The 19,166-nt window shown below is 49.6% G+C and overlaps 2 protein-coding genes across 53 annotated transcripts in view; both read left to right on the forward strand.

The window, feature by feature from the left end:
- LOC120058538 (speckle-type POZ protein-like A) overlaps positions 1-13,413 on the forward strand; it is a 28,082-nt gene extending 14,669 nt beyond the window's left edge. For all 3 annotated transcript variants that reach the window (XM_039007267.1, XM_039007266.1, XM_039007268.1), the window contains 6 exons: positions 5,128-5,305; positions 8,311-8,366; positions 8,464-8,586; positions 10,469-10,611; positions 10,699-10,752; positions 12,791-13,413. In XM_039007267.1, coding sequence (XP_038863195.1) covers positions 5,128-5,305; positions 8,311-8,366; positions 8,464-8,586; positions 10,469-10,611; positions 10,699-10,752; positions 12,791-12,935 — 699 coding nt within the window. In that variant the 3' untranslated portion in view covers positions 12,936-13,413. The remainder of the gene's footprint in view (positions 1-5,127; positions 5,306-8,310; positions 8,367-8,463; positions 8,587-10,468; positions 10,612-10,698; positions 10,753-12,790) is intronic.
- A 2,499-nt stretch (positions 13,414-15,912) lies between these two features.
- On the forward strand, positions 15,913-18,815 carry LOC120058539 (galaxin-like). Of its 50 annotated transcripts, XM_039007315.1 has the most exons (10): positions 15,913-16,606; positions 16,672-16,824; positions 16,890-17,006; positions 17,072-17,305; positions 17,410-17,520; positions 17,586-17,696; positions 17,759-17,933; positions 18,058-18,181; positions 18,247-18,542; positions 18,646-18,815. In XM_039007315.1, the coding sequence occupies exons 1-10, from the start codon at positions 16,539-16,541 to the stop codon at positions 18,754-18,756; spliced, it is 1,500 nt and encodes a 499-aa protein (XP_038863243.1). In that variant the 5' UTR covers positions 15,913-16,538; the 3' UTR covers positions 18,757-18,815. The 50 variants fall into 50 exon arrangements, with proteins under 50 accessions (XP_038863243.1, XP_038863223.1, XP_038863237.1 ...); XM_039007295.1 differs by having other exon boundaries at positions 15,913-16,645; positions 16,711-16,785; positions 16,851-17,006; positions 17,759-18,181; XM_039007309.1 differs by having other exon boundaries at positions 15,913-16,645; positions 16,750-16,824; positions 17,759-18,181.
- Positions 18,816-19,166: the final 351 nt, after the last annotated feature.

Below are 19,166 nucleotides of genomic sequence, written 5' to 3' on the forward strand. Positions count from 1 at the left end.
ATCACTGTTACACACACACACACACACACACACAGTATCACTGTTACACACACACACAGTATCACTGTTACACACACACACACACACACACACACACACACACACAGTATCACAGTCTATCCACCCGTCTAGAGAAGGGCCCCTACCTCCACCCGTCTAGAGAAGGGCCCCTACCTCCACCCGTCTAGAGAAGGGCCCCTACCTCCACCCGTCTAGAGAAGGGCCCCTACCTCCACCCGTCTAGAGAAGGGCCCCTACCTCCACCCGTCTAGAGAAGGGCCCCTACCTCCACCCGTCTAGAGAAGGGCCCCTACCTCGTAAGACAGTGTATCCACCCGTCTAGAGAAGGGCCCCTACCTCCACCCGTCTAGAGAAGGGTCCCTACCTCCACCCGTCTAGAGAAGGGCCCCTACCTCCACCCGTCTAGAGAAGGGCCCCTACCTCGTAAGACAGTGTATCCACCCGCCTAGAGAAGGGCCCCTACCTCCACCCATCTAGAGAAGGGCCCCTACCTCCACCCGTCTAGAGAAGGGCCCCTACCTCCACCCGTCTAGAGAAGGGCCCCTACCTCCACCCGTCTAGAGAAGGGCCCCTACCTCCACCCGTCTAGAGAAGGGCCCCTACCTCCACCCGTCTAGAGAAGGGCCCCTACCTCCACCCGTCTAGAGAAGGGCCCCTACCTCCACCCGTCTAGAGAAGGGCCCCTACCTCCACCCGTCTAGAGAAGGGCCCCTACCTCCACCCGTCTAGAGAAGGGCCCCTAACTCCACCCGTCTAGAGAAGGGCCCCTACCTCCACCCGTCTAGAGAAGGGCCCCTACCTCCACCCGTCTAGAGAAGGGCCCCTACCTCCACCCGTCTAGAGAAGGGCCCCTACCTCCACCCGTCTAGAGAAGGGCCCCTACCTCCACCCGTCTAGAGAAGGGCCCCTACCTCGTAAGACAGTGTATCCACCCGCCTAGAGAAGGGCCCCTACCTCCACCCATCTAGAGAAGGGCCCCTACCTCCACCCGTCTAGAGAAGGGCCCCTACCTCGTAAGACAGTGTATCCACCCGTCTAGAGAAGGGCCCCTACCTCCACCCGTCTAGAGAAGGGCCCCTACCTCGTAAGACAGTGTATCCACCCGTCTAGAGAAGGGCCCCTACCTCCACCCGTCTAGAGAAGGGCCCCTACCTCCACCCGTCTAGAGAAGGGCCCCTACCTCGTAAGACAGTGTATCCACCCGCCTAGAGAAGGGCCCCTACCTCCACCCATCTAGAGAAGGGCCCCTACCTCCACCCGTCTAGAGAAGGGCCCCTACCTCGTAAGACAGTGTATCCACCCGTCTAGAGAAGGGCCCCTACCTCCACCCGTCTAGAGAAGGGCCCCTACCTCGTAAGACAGTGTATCCACCCGTCTAGAGAAGGGCCCCTACCTCCACCCGTCTAGAGAAGGGCCCCTACCTCCACCCGTCTAGAGAAGGGCCCCTACCTCGTAAGACAGTGTATCCACCCGCCTAGAGAAGGGTCCCTACCTCCACCCATCTAGAGAAGGGCCCCTACCTCCACCCGTCTAGAGAAGGGCCCCTACCTCGTAAGACAGTGTATCCACCCGTCTAGAGAAGGGTCCCTACCTCCACCTGTCTAGAGAAGGGTCCCTACCCACCCGTCTAGAGAAGGGTCCCTACCTCCACCCATCTAGAGAAGGGCCCCTACCTCCACCCGTCTAGAGAAGGGCCCCTACCTCGTAAGACAGTGTATCCACCCGTCTAGAGAAGGGCCCCTACCTCCACCCGTCTAGAGAAGGGCCCCTACCTCCACCCGTCTAGAGAAGGGCCCCTACCTCCACCCGTCTAGAGAAGGGCCCCTACCTCCACCCGTCTAGAGAAGGGCCCCTACCTCGTAAGACAGTGTATCCACCCGTCTAGAGAAGGGCCCCTACCTCCACCCGTCTAGAGAAGGGCCCCTACCTCCACCCGTCTAGAGAAGGGCCCCTACCTCCACCCGTCTAGAGAAGGGCCCCTACCTCCACCCGTCTAGAGAAGGGCCCCTACCTCCACCCGTCTAGAGAAGGGCCCCTACCTCCACCCATCTAGAGAAGGGCCCCTACCTCCACCCGTCTAGAGAATGGCCCCTACCTCGTAAGACAGTGTATCCACCCGTCTAGAGAAGGGTCCCTACCTCCACCTGTCTAGAGAAGGGTCCCTACCTCGTAAGACAGTGTATCCACCCGTCTAGAGAAGGGTCCCTACCTCCACCCATCTAGAGAAGGGTCCCTACCTCCACCTGTCTAGAGAAGGGCCCCTACCTCCACCCGTCTAGAGAAGGGCCCCTACCTCCACCCGTCTAGAGAAGGGTCCCTACCTCCACCCGTCTAGAGAAGGGTCCCTACCTCCACCCGTCTAGAGAAGGGTCCCTACCTCCACCCGTCTAGAGAAGGGTCCCTACCTCCACCCGTCTAGAGAAGGGTCCCTACCTCCACCCGTCTAGAGAAGGGCCCCTACCTCCACCCGTCTAGAGAAGGGCCCCTACCTCCACCCGTCTAGAGAAGGGCCCCTACCTCCACCCGTCTAGAGAAGGGCCCCTACCTCCACCCGTCTAGAGAAGGGTCCCTACCTCGTAGGACAGTGTATCCACCCGTCTAAAGACACCCGGCGGTGGGCCCAGAAACCCGGCGGTGGGCCTGACTGTAGACCCTGACGGCCCTAGACCCCAACACCCGGGGGTAGACCCGAACGGTAGACCCGACACCAGACCAGCTTGTAGACCCGGCGGTAGACTGTGTCCAGAACAATAAGTGTTTTCTGGAATGTAACTTTGGAGGGTCCAGGTAAATTAAGTGTCCAATCAATTTGAAATTAACTGAATACTTCTAGGAATAAGTGCCAGTTTGCCTGACATGGTTTGCAGCAAGGTCTAACATTTTCAGGGAAATTGGCAATTTTATAAACAAATTAGATTCAAATTGGAGATGGAAGGTCTCTTCTCATTTAATTAGGCGTTTCAGGAAGTTAATGAATTAGTTGGATTACAATGTGTTTTCTCTTTAGTTTTAATGGTGTAACAAAGACCAGGAGATACTGCTCCAATATGAACATTTAATTTGTTTAGTCATTAACAACTCTTCATACTGAAACAAACTATTCAAAGGAAGTTCTCTCCAAATCATGAATGTATTGTGTCGACATCGTACATGTATTGTAGTATAGGTGAATGTATTGTAGCTGAGAGTGATGCAAGACTGTTAACGTCTGTGGCCAGTCCAACATTATGTTTTAGTGTAGATTAGCTGGGATGATCAACTGAAAAATACAGACACTGACATTACCCTCGTTTTACCGAAGCCGGTCATTTCAGTGATTAGCCTACACAACATTCCGGCATATTTTTACTTCTAAAACCATTAAAAAAGAGAGACTGCTTTGTGAGTTTAACAGCGATTCATCAACTGTCAATTTAGAGGAAAAGGCAGCACTTCACAAACAGTATGTCATTGAGATGGGTGGGCCATGTGCCTACCACTGGAAAGGTTTGTAGGGTTTTAAATTCACTGTTAGATCAAATTCACTGTTAGATCAATTGCATGGCTATCTAGCAACAATATAATATTTAGAGTTAGCAATCCTGCTCTGTTTTGAGTTCCTACTTCCTCAGATGGTGAATTATGTCAGATATAGCCTCGGACAATATGCACCAAAAACATGCAAGAAATTCATCTCTAAAGAGGCAAAAATAAATCTGGTTATTCTGGTTCCTATTTTGTTTACAAATTAATAAATAATGAAAAGCTGAAATGTCTTGAGTCAATAAGTTTTAAATAAAAAATAATAATAAATAATAAGTCTAAATAACTTCAGGAGTAAAATGTTGCTTAACCAGTCACATGATGAGCTGCATGGACTGTGTGCAATAGTAGTGTTTAACATGATTTTTGAATGACTACCTCATCTCTGTACCCCACACAAAAAATTATCTGTCAGGTCCCTCAGTCGAGCAACCTATTGGTAGATGAAAATAGCAGACATTGAATATCCCTTTGAGCATGGTGAAGTTATTAATTGCACTTTGGATGATGTATCAATACACCCAGTCACTACAAAGATACAGGCATCCTTCCTAACTCAGTTGCCGGAGAGGAAGGAAACCGCTCAGGGTTTTCACCATGAGGCCAATGGTGACTTTAAAACAGTAACAGAGTTTAATGGCTGTGATAGGAGAAAACAGAGGATGGATCAACAACATTGTAGTTACTCCACAATACTAACCTAATTGACAGAGTGAAAAGGAAGCCTGTACAGAATAAAAATATTCCAAAACATGCATCCTGTTTGCAACAAGGCACTAAAGTAAAACTGCAAAAAAATGTGGCAAAGATATTAACTTTATGTCCTGAATAAAAAAAGTTACTTTTGGGGCAAATCCAACACATCACTTAGTACCACGCTCCATATTTTCAAGCATGGTGGTGGTTGCATTATGTTATGGGTGTGTTTGTCATCGGAAAGGACTAGGGAGATTTTTAGGATAAAAATAAATGGAATAGAGCTAAGCACGGGAAAAATCCTAGAGTAAAACCTGGTTCATTCTGCACTCCAACAAACACTGGGAAACAAATTCACCTTTCAGCAGGACAATAACCTAAAACACAAGGCCAAATATTCACTGGAGTTGCTGACCAAGAAGACAGTGAATGTTCCTGAGTTGCCTAGTTACGGTTTAGACTTAAACTGGCGTGAAAATCTATGGCAAGACTTGAAAATGGCAGCCTAGCAATGATCAACAACTTGACAGGGTTTGAATAATATTTTTAAGAATGTGCAAATATAGTGCAATCCAGGTATTTAAAGCTCTTAGAGCCTTACCCAGAAAGACTCACAGCTGTAATCGCTGCCAAAGATGATTCTAACAGGAATTGACTCAGGGGTAGGAATACTTATGGAAATTAGAGATTTGGGGATTTCTTTTTCAATACATTTACAAAAAAATATATATATATATTTTTTCTTTGTCATTATGAAGTATTGTGTGTCAATGGGTGAGGAAAACAGTATATTTAGTCCATTTGGATATCAGGTTGTAACAGAACAAAATGTGTAAATACTTTCTGAAGGAACAGTCAATAATGTATTGATCATCCATTTTATTCTAGGTGAGTGTGGTTCAGGACTCTGTGAACATTTCTGGTCAGTCCAACATGAACATGCTGAAGGTTCCAGAGTGCCAGCTGTCAGATGACCTGGGGAACCTGTGGCAGTGTTCCCGCTTCACTGACTGTTCCCTCTATGTGGGGGGGCAGGAGTTCAAGGCCCACAAATCCATCCTGGCAGGTAAGATTCAGACACTACCTCTCTACCACTACCAGCATCAGCCCCCTCTCTACTGCTACCAGCATCAGCCCCCTCTCTACTGCTACCAGCATCAGCCCCCTCTCTACTGCTACCAGCATCAGCCCCCTCTCTACTGCTACCAGCATCAGCCCCCTCTCTACTGCTACCAGCATCAGCCCCCTCTCTACTGCTACCAGCATCAGCCCCCTCTCTACCGCTACCAGCCCCCTCTCTACCGCTACCAGCATCAGCCCCCTCTCTACCGCTACCAGCATCAGCCCCCTCTCTACCGCTACCAGCATCAGCCCCCTCTCTACCGCTACCAGCATCAGCCCCCTCTCTACCGCTACCAGCCCCCTCTCTACCGCTACCAGCATCAGCCCCCTCTCTACCGCTACCAGCATCAGCCCCCTCTCTACCGCTACCAGCATCAGCCCCCTCTCTACCGCTACCAGCCCCCTCTCTACCGCTACCAGCATCAGCCCCCTCTCTACCGCTACCAGCATCAGCCCCCTCTCTACCGCTACCAGCCCCCTCTCTACCGCTACCAGCCCCCTCTCTACCGCTACCAGCCCCCTCTCTACCGCTACCAGCCCCCTCTCTACCGCTACCAGCCCCCTCTCTACCGCTACCAGCCCCCTCTCTACCGCTACCAGCCCCCTCTCTACCGCTACCAGCCCCCTCTCTACCGCTACCAGCCCCCTCTCTACCGCTACCAGCCCCCTCTCTACCGCTACCAGCCCCCTCTCTACCGCTACCAGCCCCCTCTCTACCGCTACCAGCCCCCTCTCTACCGCTACCAGCCCCCTCTCTACCGCTACCAGCCCCCTCTCTACCGCTACCAGCCCCCTCTCTACCGCTACCAGCCCCCTCTCTACCGCTACCAGCCCCCTCTCTACCGCTACCAGCCCCCTCTCTACCGCTACCAGCCCCCTCTCTACCGCTACCAGCCCCCTCTCTACCGCTACCAGCCCCCTCTCTACCGCTACCAGCCCCCTCTCTACCGCTACCAGCCCCCTCTCTACCGCTACCAGCCCCCTCTCTACCGCTACCAGCCCCCTCTCTACCGCTACCAGCCCCCTCTCTACCGCTACCAGCCCCCTCTCTACCGCTACCAGCCCCCTCTCTACCGCTACCAGCCCCCTCTCTACCGCTACCAGCCCCCTCTCTACCGCTACCAGCCCCCTCTCTACCGCTACCAGCCCCCTCTCTACCGCTACCAGCCCCCTCTCTACCGCTACCAGCCCCCTCTCTACCGCTACCAGCCCCCTCTCTACCGCTACCAGCCCCCTCTCTACCGCTACCAGCCCCCTCTCTACCGCTACCAGCCCCCTCTCTACCGCTACCAGCCCCCTCTCTACCGCTACCAGCCCCCTCTCTACCGCTACCAGCCCCCTCTCTACCGCTACCAGCCCCCTCTACCGCTACCAGCCCCCTCTCTACCGCTACCAGCCCCCTCTCTACCGCTACCAGCATCAGCCCCCTCTCTACCGCTACCAGCCCCCTCTCTACCAGCATCAGCCCCCTCTCTACCGCTACCAGCCCCCTCTCTACCAGCATCAGCCCCCTCTCTACCGCTACCAGCCCCCTCTCTACCGCTACCAGCCCCCTCTCTACCGCTACCAGCCCCCTCTCTACCGCTACCAGCCCCCTCTCTACTGCTACCAGCATCAGCCCCCTCTCTACCGCTACCAGCCCCCTCTCTACCGCTACCAGCATCAGCCCCCTCTCTACCGCTACCAGCCCCCTCTCTACCGCTACCAGCCCCCTCTCTACCGCTACCAGCCCCCTCCCTACCGCTACCAGCCCCCTCTCTACCGCTACCAGCCCCCTCTCTACCGCTACCAGCCCCCTCTCTACCGCTACCAGCCCCCTCTCTACCGCTACCAGCCCCCTCTACCGCTACCAGCCCCCTCTCTACCGCTACCAGCCCCCTCTCTACCGCTACCAGCATCAGCCCCCTCTCTACCGCTACCAGCCCCCTCTCTACCAGCATCAGCCCCCTCTCTACCGCTACCAGCCCCCTCTCTACCAGCATCAGCCCCCTCTCTACCGCTACCAGCCCCCTCTCTACCGCTACCAGCCCCCTCTCTACCGCTACCAGCCCCCTCTCTACCGCTACCAGCCCCCTCTCTACCGCTACCAGCCCCCTCTCTACCGCTACCAGCCCCCTCTCTACCGCTACCAGCCCCCTCTCTACCGCTACCAGCCCCCTCTCTACCGCTACCAGCCCCCTCTCTACCGCTACCAGCCCCCTCTCTACCGCTACCAGCCCCCTCTCTACCGCTACCAGCCCCCTCTACCGCTACCAGCCCCCTCTCTACCGCTACCAGCATCAGCCCCCTCTCTACCGCTACCAGCCCCCTCTCTACCAGCATCAGCCCCCTCTCTACCGCTACCAGCCCCCTCTCTACCAGCATCAGCCCCCTCTCTACCGCTACCAGCCCCCTCTCTACCGCTACCAGCCCCCTCTCTACCAGCATCAGCCCCCTCTCTACCGCTACCAGCCCCCTCTCTACCGCTACCAGCCCCCTCTCTACCAGCATCAGCCCCCTCTCTACCGCTACCAGCCCCCTCTCTACTGCTACCAGCATCAGCCCCCTCTCTACCGCTACCAGCCCCCTCTCTACCGCTACCAGCCCCCTCTCTACCGCTACCAGCCCCCTCTCTACCGCTACCAGCATCAGCCCCCCCTCTGCCGCTACCAGCCCCCCCCCTCTGCCGCTACCAGCCCCCCCTCTGCCGCTACCAGCTCCCCCTCTGCCGCTACCAGCCCCCCCTCTGCCGCTACCAGCCCCCCCTCTGCCGCTACCAGCCCCCTGGTTCTAATCCCTAACCCTGTAACACCTGGTTGTAATCCTGCGGGCCTCTCCAGCCCTCCTAGCTGTGCAGACTGCAGGGTAGGGATAGATTCCTTCACTCCGTGCTTTAGGCATGGCAGCAGTTTGGTTAAGAATGAATCACCACAGACATACTAATGTTGTTTTGCCTTCTTTGATTGACAGCGAGATCTCCCGTCTTTAGCGCCATGTTTGAACATGAGATGGAGGAGAGTAAAAAGGTGTGTTTCACTGAGACCTACAGATTTGAACACATTGTGTTGTACTGCTGCTACTATATTTCTCATAGTAACATAATGATACTGTGTCCTGTCTCAGAACCGTGTGGACATCAGTGATGTGGAGCCAGACGTGTTTAAGGAGATGATGGGATTCATCTACACAGGGAAAGCTCCCAACCTGGACAAGATGGCCGACAACCTGCTGGCAGCTGCTGACAAAGTAAGACTGATCCAATATAACGGAGCTAGTCCATATTGAACCCTGACTCCCACCTTAATGAACCCTGACTCCCACCTTAATGAACCCTGACTCCCACCTTAATGAACCCTGACTCCCACCTTAATGAACCCTGACTCCCACCTTAATGAACCCTGACTCCCACCTTAATGAACCCTGACTCCCACCTTAATGAACCCTGACTCCCACCTTAATGAACCCTGACTCCCACCTTAATGAACCCTGACTCCCACCTTAATGAACCCTGACTCCCACCTTAATGAACCCTGACTCCCACCTTAATGAACCCTGACTCCCACCTTAATGAACCCTGACTCCCACCTTAATGAACCCTGACTCCCACCTTAATGAACCCTGACTCCCACCTTAATGAACCCTGACTCCCACCTTAATGAACCCTGACTCCCACCTTAATGAACCCTGACTCCCACCTTAATGAACCCTGACTCCCACCTTAATGAACTGACTCCCACCTTAATGAACCCTGACTCCCACCTTAATGAACCCTGACTCCCACCTTAATGAACCCTGACTCCCACCTTAATGAACCCTGACTCCCACCTTAATGAACCCTGACTCCCACCTTAATGAACCCTGACTCCCACCTTAATGAACCCTGACTCCCACCTTAATGAACCCTGACTCCCACCTTAATGAACCCTGACTCCCACCTTAATGAACCCTGACTCCCAAGCCCTGATCCCAACCTTAATGAACCCTAACCCCAACCTTAATGAACCCTGACCCTAAGCCCTGATCCCAACCTTAATGAACCCTAACCCCAACCTTAATGAACCCTGACCCTAAGCCCTGATCCCAACCTTAATGAACCCTAACCCCAACCTTAATGAACCCTGACCCTAAGCCCTGATCCCAACCTTAATGAACCCTAACCCCAACCTTAATGAATCCTAACCCCTGACCCCAACCTTAATGATCCCTGACTCCAACCTTAATGAACCCTGACTCCAACCTTAATGAACCCTGACTCCAACCTTAATGAACCCTGACTCCAACCTTAATGAACCCTGACTCCAACCTTAATGAACCCTGACTCCAACCTTAATGAACCCTGACTCCAACCTTAATGAACCCTGACTCCAACCTTAATGAACCCTGACTCCAACCTTAATGAACCCTGACTCCAACCTTAATGAACCCTGACTCCAACCTTAATGAACCCTGACTCCAACCTTAATGAACCCTGACTCCAACCTTAATGAACCCTGACTCCAACCTTAATGAACCCTGACTCCAACCTTAATGAACCCTGTCCCCAACCTTAATGAACCCTGTCCCCAACCTTAATGAACCCTGACTCCAACCTTAATGAACCCTGACCCTAAGCCCTGATCCCAACCTTAATGAACCCTAACCCCAACCTTAATGAACCCTGACCCTAAGCCCTGATCCCAACCTTAATGAACCCTAACCCCAACCTTAATGAATCCTAACCCCTGACCCCAACCTTAATGATCCCTGACTCCAACCTTAATGAACCCTGACTCCAACCTTAATGAACCCTGACTCCAACCTTAATGAACCCTGACTCCAACCTTAATGAACCCTGACTCCAACCTTAATGAACCCTGACTCCAACCTTAATGAACCCTGACTCCAACCTTAATGAACCCTGACTCCAACCTTAATGAACCCTGACTCCAACCTTAATGAACCCTGACTCCAACCTTAATGAACCCTGACTCCAACCTTAATGAACCCTGTCCCCAACCTTAATGAACCCTGTCCCCAACCTTAATGAACCCTGTCCCCAACCTTAATGAACCCTGGCGCCAACCGTAATGAACCCTGACCCCTGACTCCAACCGTAATGAATCCTAACGCTCTCCTCTCTCTCCACCAGTATGCCTTGGAGCGTTTAAAGGTGATGTGTGAAGAGGCTCTGTGCAACAGCCTCTCTGTGGAGAACGTGGCTGATACCCTCATCCTGGCGGACTTACACAGTGCCGAGCAGCTCAAAGCACAAGCCATAGATTTTATCAACAGGCAAGTATCTGTAGAAAGTCCCAGTGATGAATCCCTCCTGCCAGCCGTGTTTACTTTCTCTCAGCGCTGCTCTGTTATCTCCTGTAGGTGCAGCGTCCTCCGACAGCTGGGCTGTAAAGATGGGAAAAACTGGAATAGCAAGTATGTAACTATCTGATATGTGACACCAGATTAATAACAAACTCTTATCTCTCCCAAAGAGATGCATTAGAATTCATTGTTTTAGCCACAGATCCAGGGAGGAGGGAGCAGCAGGGCTAGTATGGGGCTGATCCATGTTATTAATAGACTCTACCTGGATAAGCTTTGTGCACTGTTCTACAATATGAAATGAACATTTGTTTTATTCTGTGTGATGTAGTGTGTTAAGGACACCTTGAGTCATCTCAGTTTTCATAGAGGAGGATGTCTGTTTTAATTAGTTCAGTATTACCGGTGATCTGTTGTCAGGACTAAAGTAGTTTGAATGTCCCCACCACTACTACTGCTGCAGCCCTTTGTCTGAAACACTTCATATCTCTCTGTATACTGGACAACAATAGAAAAGCAACAATTTCAAAGATTTTACTGACTTACAGTTCATATGAGGAAATCAGTCAATGTAAATACATTCGTTAGGCCCTGAAATCTATGGATTTCACATGACTGGGAATACAGATATGCATCTGTTGTCACAGATACGGTAGGGGCGTGGATCAGAAAACCAGTCCGTATCTGATGTGACCACCATTTGCCTCATCCAGCACAACACATCTCCTTCGCATAGAGTTGATCAGGCTGTTGATTTGTGGAGTTTTGTCCTACTCTTCAATGGCTGTGCGAAGTTGCTGGATATTGGCGTGAACTGAAATATTCTGTCGAGCCAGAGCATCCCGAACATGCTCAATAGGTGACATGTTTGAGTATGCAGGCCATGGAAGAACTGGGACATTTTCAGCTTCCAGGAATTGTGTACAGATCCTTGCGACATGGGGCCGTAAATTATCATGCTGAAACATGAGGTGATGGCGGCGGATGAATGGCACGTCAATGGGCCTCAGGATCTCGTCACGGTATCTCTCTGCATTCAAATGACCATCAATGAAATTGTGTTGTCGGTATCTTATAGCTGCCCATACCATAGCCCCACCGCCACCATGGGGCACTCTGTTCACAACGTTGACGTTACCAAACCTCTCGCCCACACTGCGCGATACACTGTCTGGCATCTGCCTGGTACAGTTGAAACCGGGATTCATCCATGAAGCGCACACTTCTTCAGCGTACCAGTGGTCATCGAAGGTGAGCATTTACCCACTGAAGTCCGAACTGTAGTCAGGTCGACTCTGGTGAGGACGACGAGTATGCATTTAAAAATATATATATTCACCTTTATTTAACCAGGTAGGCTAGTTGAGAACAAGTTCTCATTTACAACTGCGACCTGGCCAAGATAAAGCAAAGCAATTCGACACATACAACAACACAGAGTTACTCATGGGATAAACCAAACATACAGTCAATAATACAGTAGCTGAGCTTCCCTGAGACGGTTTCTGACAGTTTGTGCAGAAATTCTTCGGATGTGCAAACCCACAGTTTAATCAGCTGTCTGGTGAAAAGGCCGGATGTGGATGTCCTGGGCTGGTGTCGTTACACGTGGTCTACGGTTGTGAGGCCGGTTGGACATACTGCCTAATTCTCAAAAATTACGTTGAAGGTGGTTTATGGTAGAGAAATGAACATTCCATTATTTGGGAACAGCTCTGGTGGACGCCCCTGCAGTAACCATGCCAACTGCTGCTCCCTCGAGATTTGAGACATCTGTGGCATTGTGTTGTGTGACCAAAACGGCACATTTTAGTGGCCTTTTATTGTCCCCAGTACAAGGTGCACCTGTGTAATGATCATGCCGTTTTAATCATCTTCTTGATATGCCACACCCGTCAGGTGGATGGATTATCTTGACAAAGGGGAAACGCTCACTAACAGGATCTGCACAACATTTGAGAGAAATAAGCTTTTTGTGTGTTTGGAACATTTCTGGGATCTTTTACTTCAGCTCATGAAACCAACACTTTACATTTTGCATTTATATATCTGTACTTCTGTATTTATTCTGTCATTACAGTCCTAAATATTTTTTCCTCTGGTTTCAGATGTTTGGTTAACTTCCTGTGTGTGTGTGGTTGTATTGCAGTCATGCCACGGACATAATGGAGACGGCAGGCTGGAAGTCAATGATCCAGTCCCACCCTCACTTAGTGGCCGAGGCCTTCAGAGCCCTGGCATCGGCACAGTGCCCGCCCTTCGGCCTACCGAGGAAACGCCTAAAACAGTCCTGACTGCTGCAACCCTCTGATCCAGACACTAGGAGCTGAGAGCTGAGACAGCATGGAGACCCCACCCCCCGAGCAGGGATGAACAGAGCTGGGAGGCTAACTGGTTGGGAGGCTAACTGGCTGGGAGCATGGGAGACTGACTCCAACTGGTGGAAAGAAACATTTGGTTTTGGTCCTCAAGTTTTGTCTGCTATTTTTCTGTCATTTCAAATGGCCTTAATCTATCTGCCATTGGAGCTGATCTACTGTGTTCTCTCTATTTGACTGACTGCCCCGTCCCACAGACCAGGCTGCCCCGTCCCACAGACCAGGCTGCCCCGTCCCACAGACCAGGCTGCCCCGTCCCACAGACCAGGCTGCCCCGTCCCACAGACCAGGCTGCCCCGTCCCACAGACCAGGCTGCCCCGTCCCACAGACCAGGCTGCCCCGTCCCACAGACCAGGCTGCCCCGTCCCACAGACCAGGCTGCCCCGTCCCACAGACCAGGCTGCCCCGTCCCACAGACCAGGCTGCCCCGTCCCACAGACCAGGCTGCCTCCAGATTGCACTAGTTCCCATAGTAATTTTGATATGGAATTCTATAGGGACGTGTTAAGGGTTTGATTAATGGGAAATATATATTTGTAATGTTTAGCCCATTTTGTGACTAGACATTAAAGCGTGGACACTTTCAGTGCAAGATCAATTCTTTACACTTTTTAAAAGATGAGTATGCCCCATATTGATGGCACCATTTCTATGTAAATGACAGTTTATCCATCTTCAGAAGACCGGTTTTAAAGCAAGTCTGTTCTATTTTCTGGCATTACGAGACCCTGTGTTGATGCTGTTATTGTATGTAAGACAAACATGTCTATACTCTCTGCCTCTGAACTAGTCACACTATTGGACGAATAGGAAAGGCCATTTCCCCAGACAGTCTCCCATTGGACGATCACTTATGCAAAGACCAACCTATTGTCTTCAGACAGTATTCATACCCCTTATTCCACATGTTGTTACAGGCTGCATTCCACATGGATTAAATCAATTGGTTTTTTTCTCACCCATTTAGTCACAATACCCCATAATAACAAAGTGAAAATATGTTTTTAGAAATGTTTGCAAATGTATTAAATTAAATATGGAAATATATAATTTACATAAGTATTCACACCCCTGAGTCAATACTTTGAAGAAGCACCTTTGGGTATGTCTGGATCAGCTTGGAGTCGTCTTCAGTATGTCTGGATCAGCTTGGAGTCGTCTCAAGCTCTTAAATTAAATGGGGAGTGTTGGGGAACAGGAATCTTCATCTTTCCACAGGTTTTCAATGGGATTCAAGTCTGGTCTTTGGTTGGGCTACTGACGGACTTTCACATTCTTGTTCTGAAGCCATTCCAGTGTTGCTTTGGCTGTATGCTTGAGGTCATTGTCCTGTTGGAACATAAATCTTTGCCCCCAGTGTAAGGTATTTTGCACTCTGAAACAGGTTCTCATCAAGGATTTGCCTCCATTCATTGTTCCCTCCCAGTCCCTTCTGTTGAAAAGCATCCCCATAGCATGATGTTGCCACCGCCATGCTTCATGGTAGGGATGGTGATGCTGCCACCACCATGCTTCACGGTAGGGATGGTGATGCTGCCACCACCATGTTTCACGGTAGGGATGGTGATGCTGCCACCACCATGCTTCACGGTAGGGATGGTGATGCTGCCACCACCAAGCTTAACGTTAGGGATGGTGATGCTGCCACCACCAAGCTTAACGTTAGGGGTGGTGATGCTGCCACCACCAAGCTTAACGTTAGGGGTGGTGATGCTGCCACCACCGTGCTTCACGGTAGGGATGGTGATGCTGCCACCATCCTGCTTCACGGTAGGGATGGGGATGCTGCCACCACCCTGCTTCACGGTAAGGATGGTGATGCTGCCACCACCCTGCTTCACGGTAGGGATGGGGATGCTGCCACCACCCTGCTTCACGGTAGGGATGGTGTAAGACGGGTTATGTGTCTGGTTTTCTCCAGACATGGAGCTTTGCATTCAGGCCAAAGAGTTACATTTTTTGTCTCATCAGACCACATAATCATTTGCCTTATGCTCTGAGTCTTTCACGTGCCTTTTTGCAAACTCCAGGTGTGTTGTCATGTGCCTTTTTTCAGGAGTGTCTTCCATCTGGCCACTCTCCCATAAAGTCCAGATTGGTGAAGTGCTGATGCGACTTATCCTTCTGGCAGGTTCTCCCATGTCAGCCAAGGAAATCGGTAGTTCTGTCAGAGTGGTCACTTCCCTGACCAAGGTCCTCCTTGCCTTGTTGCTCAGTTTGGTCGGACGGCCAGCTCTAGGCAGAGTCTGGGTAGTTCCATATATATATTTTATTTCCCAATGATTGAGACCACTGTGCTCTTCAACCTTTCAACACTCTAGAAATGGTTTCATTCTCTTTCCCAGATATACTCAGTGTATCACACATTAGCAACACCTTCCCAATATTGAGTTGCAACCCCGGCTTTTGCCCTCAGAACAGACTCAATTTGTCGGGACATAGACTCTACAAGGTGTGGAAAGCGTTCAATGGGGATGCTGGCTCATGTTGACTCCAATGCTTCCCACACTTGTCTAGTTGGCCGGATGTCCTTTGGGTGGTGGACCATTCTTGATACACACAGGAAACTGTTGAGTTTGAAAAACCCAGCAGCGTTACAGTTCTTGACACAAACCAGTTCTCCTGGCACCTACCACCATACCCTGTTCAAAGGCACTTCAATATTTTGTCTTGCCCATTCACAATCTGTCACAATTGTATCAAGGCTTAAAACTTCTTCTTTAACCTGACTCCTCCCCTTAATCTATGCTGATTGAAGTGGATTCAACAAGCGACATCAATAAGGGATCGTAGTTCCTTAATTTCTGCTCTGACATGCACTGTCAACTGTGGGACCATGTATAGACAGCCAAATCATGTCCAAACAACTGAATTGGCCACAGATGGACTCCAAGTTGTAGTGACATCTCAAGGATGATCAAGGGAAATTGGATGCACCTGAGCTCAATTTGGAGTGTCAGTGTGAATACTTATGTAAATGAGATTTCCGTATTTGATTTTCAATAAATATGCAATATTTTCTAAAAACTTGTTTTCACTTTGTCATTACGGGTTATTGTGTAGATAGATGGGTGAGATCTATTTTGAATTCAGGCTGTAACTCAGCATGTGGAATAAGTCAAGGGGTCTGAATACTTCAAGGCACTGTATAGATTCAACTTCCAGAGATTTAGCTTTCCATGTTATTACCAACTTGCAAATATTTCTATATTGTCAATATGTTAACAAAAGGAAACGTTGGGGAGACTAATGCATGGTCCTGTATTGTTGAAAACAACTGTTCAGGTTAACATTCTGGCATCAACAATTACATTTTTTGGGGGTGCAAATATCTAAAAGTATCTGTTAAGGATTTAAATGAGTCCTGTCCAGATGCATTAAGCTCAAACAGTGTTGCATATGAAGCCGTATAGGATGCTGTCCCCTTGGCATTTTTACAGTCTGTGTTGTAGGGGTCAGACCAGCTTCACATTCTAACCAGTCAGGACCTGAAACTGATTCAATTCATCAATGAAAAAATGTCATGTTGGTTGTATGGATGGGTCACATGCTGGTACAGTCATGATGTGTTGTATGGATGGGTCACATGTTGGTACAGTCATGATGTGTTGTATGGATGGGTCACATGCTGGTACAGTCATGATGGGTCACATGCTGGTACAGTCATGATGTGTTGTATGGATGGGTCACATGTTGGTACAGTCATGATGTGTTGTATGGATGGGTCACATGCTGGTACAGTCATGTGTTGTATGGATGGGTCACATGTTGGTACAGTCATGATGTGTTGTATGGATGGGTCACATGCTGGTACAGTCATGATGGGTCACATGCTGGTACAGTCATGATGTGTTGTATGGATGGGTCACATGTTGGTACAGTCATGATGTGTTGTATGGATGGGTCACATGTTGGTACAGTCATGATGTGTTGTATGGATGGGTCACATGTTGGTACAGTCATGATGTGTTGTATGGATGGGTCACATGCTGGTACAGTCATGATGTGTTGTATGGATGGGTCACATGCTGGTACAGTCATGATGGGTCACATGCTGGTACAGTCATGATGTGTTGTATGGATGGGTCACATGTTGGTACAGTCATGATGTGTTGTATGGATGGGTCACATGCTGGTACAGTCATGTGTTGTATGGATGGGTCACATGTTGGTACAGTCATGATGTGTTGTATGGATGGGTCACATGCTGGTACAGTCATGTGTTGTATGGATGGGTCACATGCTGGTACAGTCATGATGTGTTGTATGGATGGGTCACATGTTGGTACAGTCATGATGTGTTGTATGGATGGGTCACATGTTGGTACAGTCATGATGTGTTGTATGGATGGGTCACATGCTGGTACAGTCATGATGGGTCACATGCTGGTACAGTCATGATGTGTTGTATGGATGGGTCACATGTTGGTACAGTCATGATGTGTTGTATGGATGGGTCACATGTTGGTACAGTCATGATGTGTTGTATGGATGGGTCACATGCTGGTACAGTCATGATGGGTCACATGCTGGTACAGTCATGATGTGTTGTATGGATGGGTCACATGTTGGTACAGTCATGTGTTGTATGGATGGGTCACATGCTGGTACAGTCATGTGTTGTATGGATGGGTCACATGTTGGTACAGTCATGATGTGTTGTATGGATGGGTCACATGCTGGTACAGTCATGTGTTGTATGGATGGGTCACATGCTGGTACAGTCATGATGGGTCACATGCTGGTACAGTCATGATGTGTTGTATGGATGGGTCACATGTTGGTACAGTCATGATGTGTTGTATGGATGGGTCACATGCTGGTACAGTCATGATGTGTTGTATGGATGGGTCACATGTTGGTACAGTCATGATGTGTTGTATGGATGGGTCACATGCTGGTACAGTCATGATGTGTTGTATGGATGGGTCACATGCTGGTACAGTCATGTGTTGTATGGATGGGTCACATGTTGGTACAGTCATGATGTGTTGTATGGATGGGTCACATGCTGGTACAGTCATGTGTTGTATGGATGGGTCACATGCTGGTACAGTCATGATGTGTTGTATGGATGGGTCACATGTTGGTACAGTCATGATGTGTTGTATGGATGGGTCACATGTTGGTACAGTCATGATGTGTTGTATGGATGGGTCACATGTTGGTACAGTCATGATGTGTTGTATGGATGGGTCACATGCTGGTACAGTCATGATGGGTCACATGCTGGTACAGTCATGATGTGTTGTATGGATGGGTCACATGCTGGTACAGTCATGTGTTGTATGGATGGGTCACATGTTGGTACAGTCATGATGTGTTGTATGGATGGGTCACATGCTGGTACAGTCATGATGTGTTGTATGGATGGGTCACATGTTGGTACAGTCATGATGTGTTGTATGGATGGGTCACATGCTGGTACAGTCATGATGTGTTGTATGGATGGGTCACATGCTGGTACAGTCATGATGTGTTGTATGGATGGGTCACATGCTGGTACAGTCATGATGGGTCACATGCTGGTACAGTCATGATGGGTCACATGCTGGTACAGTCATGTGTTGTATGGATGGGTCACATGTTGGTTGTACAGTATGATGTGTTGTATGGATGGGTCACATGCTGGTACAGTCATGTGTTGTATGGATGGGTCACATGTTGGTTGTACAGTATGATGTGTTGTATGGATGGGTCACATGTTGGTACAGTCATGATGTTTTGCGATGTTGAAAAAAGTGTCTGCAAAAATGCCTGCATTAACCCATTAAAAATGTTTTACAGCAGTTGGTACTTTATTTACCTGAGTACGCTACTTTTATTTACCTGACATTACTTTCTTGACCTGAATACACTACTTTACTTAGCTGAATACACTACTTTACTTAGCTGAATACACTACTTTACTTAGCTGAATACACTACTTTACCTGTGTACACTACTTTACTTAGCTGAATACACTACTTTACCTGTGTACACTACTTTACTTAGCTGAATACACTACTTTACCTGTGTACACTACTTTACATAGCTGAATACACTACTTTACTTAGCTGAATACACTACTTTACCTGTGTACACTACTTTACTTAGCTGAATACACTACTTTACTTAGCTGAATACACTACTTTACTTAGCTGAAT

This window comes from Salvelinus namaycush, chromosome 13, assembly GCF_016432855.1.
Source record: "Salvelinus namaycush isolate Seneca chromosome 13, SaNama_1.0, whole genome shotgun sequence".
Lineage (NCBI taxonomy): Eukaryota > Metazoa > Chordata > Actinopteri > Salmoniformes > Salmonidae > Salvelinus > Salvelinus namaycush.